Here is a 4,695-nt window from a genome sequence, read left to right on the forward strand (position 1 = left end):
CTACCTGTCCTCCATGTGTAGTGTGGGGTCTGCCACTTTCTACCTGTCCTCCATGTGTAGTGTGGGATCTGTCCCTCTCTACCTGTCCTCCATGTGTAGTGTGGGATCTGTCACTCTCTACCTGCCCTCCATGTGTAGTGTGGGATCTGTCACTCTCTACCTGCCCTCCATGTGTAGTATGGGATTTGTCACTATCTACCTGCCCTCCATGTGTAGTGTGGGATCTGTCACTCTCTACCTGCCCTCCATGTGTAGTGTGGGATCTGTCACTCTCTCCCTGCCCTCCATGTGTAGTGTGGGATCTGTCACTCTCTCCCTGCCCTCCATGTGTAGTGTGGGTTTATGAGGGATCGATCCTGTCAAACTAATTTGATCAGCTTCTATGAAGAGGTAAGTTCAAGCCTGGACCAGGGAAATGCAGTGGATGTTGTGTATATGGACTTTTCAAAAGCTTTTGATACGGTGCCACACAAAAGGTTGGTACATAAAATGAGAATAATGGGGATAGGGGAAAATATGTGTAACTGGGTTAAAAACTGGCTCAGTGATAGGAAACAAAGGGTGGTTATTAATGGTACGTACTCGGACTGGGTCTCAGTTCATAGTGGGGTACCACAGGGGTCAGTATTGGGCCCGCTTCTTTTCAACATATTTATAAATGACCTTGTTGGGGGCATGTGGAGTAGAATTTCAATATTTGCAGATGATACTAAACTCTGCAGGGTAATCAATACAGAGGAGGATAATTTTATATTACAGGGAGATTTATGTAAATTGGAGGATTGGGCTGAGAAGTGGCAATTGAAGTTCAATGTAGATAAATGTAAGGTCATGCACTTGGGTAGAGGAAATAACATTTATGATTATGTACTTAATTGTAGAACACTGGGTAAAACAGGCACAGAAAAAGACTTGGGTGTATGGGTGGATGGTAAACTGCACTTTAGTGGACAGTGTCAGGCAGCTGCTGCCAGGGCTAATAAAATAATGGGATGTATTAAAAGAGGTATAAGTGTTCATGAAAAAAATATAGTTCTACCTCTGTACAAGTCACTAGTGCGACCGCACTTATATACTGTGTACAATTCTGCTCACCGATATATAAGAAGGACATAGCTGAACTGGAGAGGGTGCAGAGAAGAGCGACCAAGATTATTAGAGGAATGGGTGGGCTGCAATACCAAGACAGGAAAAACGAAGGCTTAGGGGGGATCTAATCACAATGTATAAATATATGAGGGGACAGTACAGAGACCTTTCCAAAGATCTTTTTACACCTAGGCCTGCGACTGGAACACGGGGGCATCCGCTACGTCTTGAGGAAAGAAGGTTTAATCATAATCACAGATGAGGATTCTTTACTGTACGAGCAGTGAGACTATGGAGCTCTCTGCCGCATGATGTTGTAATGGGTGATTCACTACTAACATTTAAGCAGAGCCTGGACGCCTTTCTTGAAAAATTTAATATTACCAGTTATGTATATTAGATTTTATGACAGGGTATTGATCCAGGGAACTAGTCTGATTGCCGGATGTGGACGAAGGAAGGAAATTTTTTCCCCATTGGAACTTGTTTGCCACATTGGGGTTTTTTTGCCTTCCTCTGAATCAACATGTTAGGCTACGGGTTGAACTAGATGGACTTAGAGTCTCCCTTCAACCTTAAAAACTATGATACTATGATACTATGATTATGTCATACAGGTGATGATGTCACCATTGGAACACATGATAAAAAGCCCTGCGCGCGCCACAATTCTCTCTGAGGGTGTTAGAGTTAGTGGAGATTGGATTTTGTTTTGCATTTCTGTTGAGCAAAATGTCTAAAAATATGCGCAAACGTCGCTTTATTATTGATCCTGATACAGAGAACAGCGGTAGCAATGACCAGGTGAGCGGTGACTCCGATATATTAACTATACTATGGGCCCTATTCGTCATTTATCGGTTTTTAGGTCACTTTTCTATATTTTTTATCTTGTATTTAATTATATTTTTTGCTTCCAAACTCATCAACATGGTGATGAATTTGGAAGAATGGATCAGGCCCTATGTGTTCGGCAATAATAGTCTTGTAAGTTTCCTCTGTTGCACCCCAGCTCCAATCCTTATACCATATACAAAATTTGGTACATTTTAAAATTGACCCTTGCTAATGAGACATTTTGGTTAAAAGTTTATAGAAATTGGAAGCAAAAATTATTTTATTTTTTAATTCTTTTTTTTTTATACAGTTACAGGTCAAGAAAAAATGCCGCACAGTTTCTGCGTCCGACACAGAGGACGACAACGGTGATGAGAATCTCCATCAGGTGAGCGCTCGCTTCTCTCCAGCGCGGTCGCTCTGTTACGCCGCATTATGTGATTATACCGCTATATCGTTGCTGCTTCTTTATTATACATTTTTGTGTCTTTGTGTTTCTTTTCTTCAGTCTCATCTACTTATTCCGAGGTCTCAGAGGAGCCTTGATGGAGGAGATGTCGGCTCTGTTCCTCAACAGCCATACATAGAGTCAGGTCTGTAACAAAGAATCTAGAAGGATCATAAAATCCTTCAAAGAAATTAGACTTTTTGTTGACTAGGAAAACTAAACGACAAAAAAATAAATGACGATTTTTGTTTTTTTTTCTCCAGAGCCCCATGCTCCCCAAGTCTGCTTTGTGCAGGAGGAGACAGCGAGGTAATGTATTCCTGTATATCCGTATTATCTGGGTTATGTTCATTTTATCCGGTCACTAGGTGGCGCTGTTATTGTCTACAGGTCGTGTGCGCTCTCAATATATGTATTTTTGATGTTTTTTTTCCCCAGGAAACAGAAGTGTCCCATCAATTACTGTATCCTGAGAGATCTGTCTTCTCCCACATCCAAATACGTCACCAGCTTCCATAAGAACAAGGAGGAGCTGAAGAGACGTCTGTACAAGTTTTTTAACCGGACCGTGTTTGAGAACCAGGTATACCACACAGCCCAGTGTAGGGGGTACGGGGGTGACGGGATAGGGCTAGGATCAGTGTGTCCTGTATATATTGTATATACCTCTATATTCAGTATATATAGCGCAATATGAGGGATAGTGAGTTAAAGAGCAAGATTAGTTTATCCAGTGTATATATAGTATATATTGTATATACCCCTATATTCTGTAGGTATAGGGTGATTTAGGGGGATAGTGAACAGAGGGTTAGAGCTAGGGATAGTGTATCTAGTATATATTGTATATACCTCAATATTCTGTATGTATAGGGCGATATCGGGAATAATGGATGAAGGGTTAGAGCTAGGGTTAGTGTATCCAGTATGTATGGTATATAGCCCTATATTCTGTAGGTTTAGGGTTATAGGGGAATAGTGAATGGAGGGTTAGCACTACGGATAGTGTATCCAGTATATATTGTGTATACCTCTATATTCTGTATGTATAGGGTGATATAGGGGGATAGTGAACAGAGGGTTAGAGCTAGGGATAGTGTATCTAGTATATATTGTATATACCTCAATATTCTGTATGTATAGGGCGATATCGGGAATAATGGATGAAGGGTTAGAGCTAGGGATAGTGTATCTAGTATATATTGTGTATACCTCTATATTCTGTATGTATAGGGTGATATAGGGAATATTGGGTGAAGGGTTAGATCTAGGGTTAGTGTATCCATTATTTATGGTATATACCTCTATATTTTGTACGTATAGGGTTATAGGGGAATAGTGAACGGAGGATTAGAGCGCGGGTTAGTGTATCTATTATGTATGGTATATAGCCCTATATTCTGTAGGTATAGGGTTATAGGGAAATAGTGAACGAAGAGTTAGAGCTAGGGATAGTGTATACATTATGTATGGTCTATAGCTCTATATTCTGTAGGTATAGGGTTATAGGGATATAGTGAAAAGAGGGTAAGTGTGCCCCGTGTATATACCGTAGTATATACTGCTCTATACTAAATTATCTCTTTCCTACCTCCGTAGCTTCCTGCAGATGTGGACATCAGCTGGAATAAAAGGCTGAGAGTAACAGCTGGCCGCACCGGCGGTTTCACGATGAAGAACGGGGAGCGCCACGCCTTCATTGAGATATCAGATAAAATCTGCGATTCTGCAGGTAGGACTCACATCGGGCACAATTTATAGAATATCTGTGGTGAAATCTTCCGTACGTCTTTACTGATTGTAATTATTTGCTGCTTTCTCCTCAGATCGACTTCGAGACACATTGATACATGAGATGTGTCATGTTGCCTGCTGGATCATTGATGGCAATGGAATATTTGCCCATCACCAGCTATGGGAGCAATATTGTGGGAAGGTGGCACAGATCCACCCGGATCTCCCGCGCATTACTGAATTTCACAATTGGGAGATCCACTACCCAGTGATGTATGAATGCTCTGGCTGCCAGAACAGGTAAGATCGCATAAACTATGGACATGGAGGGGGGGAAATATTCTTGTATGTTTCTGTAAATGTGTTCATGGCTTTAGGTTTCTACAATGAAAGGGGCTCTGTCATTGATTTTGATGTGTTTGGACCTTTTGGATCAGTCTTTAATACAAGCTTTGTCTCCCACCATAGATTTGGACGTTGGACAGATTCTCTCGATACTGAGAAGTTTGGCTGCTACTACTGTGACAGCGATATGGTCCTTGTAACGTAACCCAAACCTGAGAAGATCAATCAGCCAGAACATGGCA

At 41.4% G+C, this 4,695-nt stretch overlaps 1 protein-coding gene across 1 annotated transcript; it reads left to right on the forward strand.

Annotated features, from left to right (window-relative positions):
* The first annotated feature begins 1,784 nt into the window (after window positions 1-1,784).
* On the forward strand, window positions 1,785-4,695 carry LOC142249100 (germ cell nuclear acidic protein-like). Its single transcript, XM_075320693.1, has 8 exons — window positions 1,785-1,893; window positions 2,237-2,314; window positions 2,435-2,519; window positions 2,638-2,683; window positions 2,813-2,957; window positions 3,974-4,106; window positions 4,201-4,408; window positions 4,577-4,695. Exons 1-8 carry the CDS (start codon window positions 1,822-1,824, stop codon window positions 4,656-4,658), a joined length of 849 nt encoding a protein of 282 aa, XP_075176808.1. The 5' UTR covers window positions 1,785-1,821; the 3' UTR covers window positions 4,659-4,695.

The sequence above is a fragment of the Anomaloglossus baeobatrachus genome, chromosome 8, assembly GCF_048569485.1.
Source record: "Anomaloglossus baeobatrachus isolate aAnoBae1 chromosome 8, aAnoBae1.hap1, whole genome shotgun sequence".
NCBI classification, from domain to species: Eukaryota; Metazoa; Chordata; class Amphibia; order Anura; family Aromobatidae; genus Anomaloglossus; species Anomaloglossus baeobatrachus.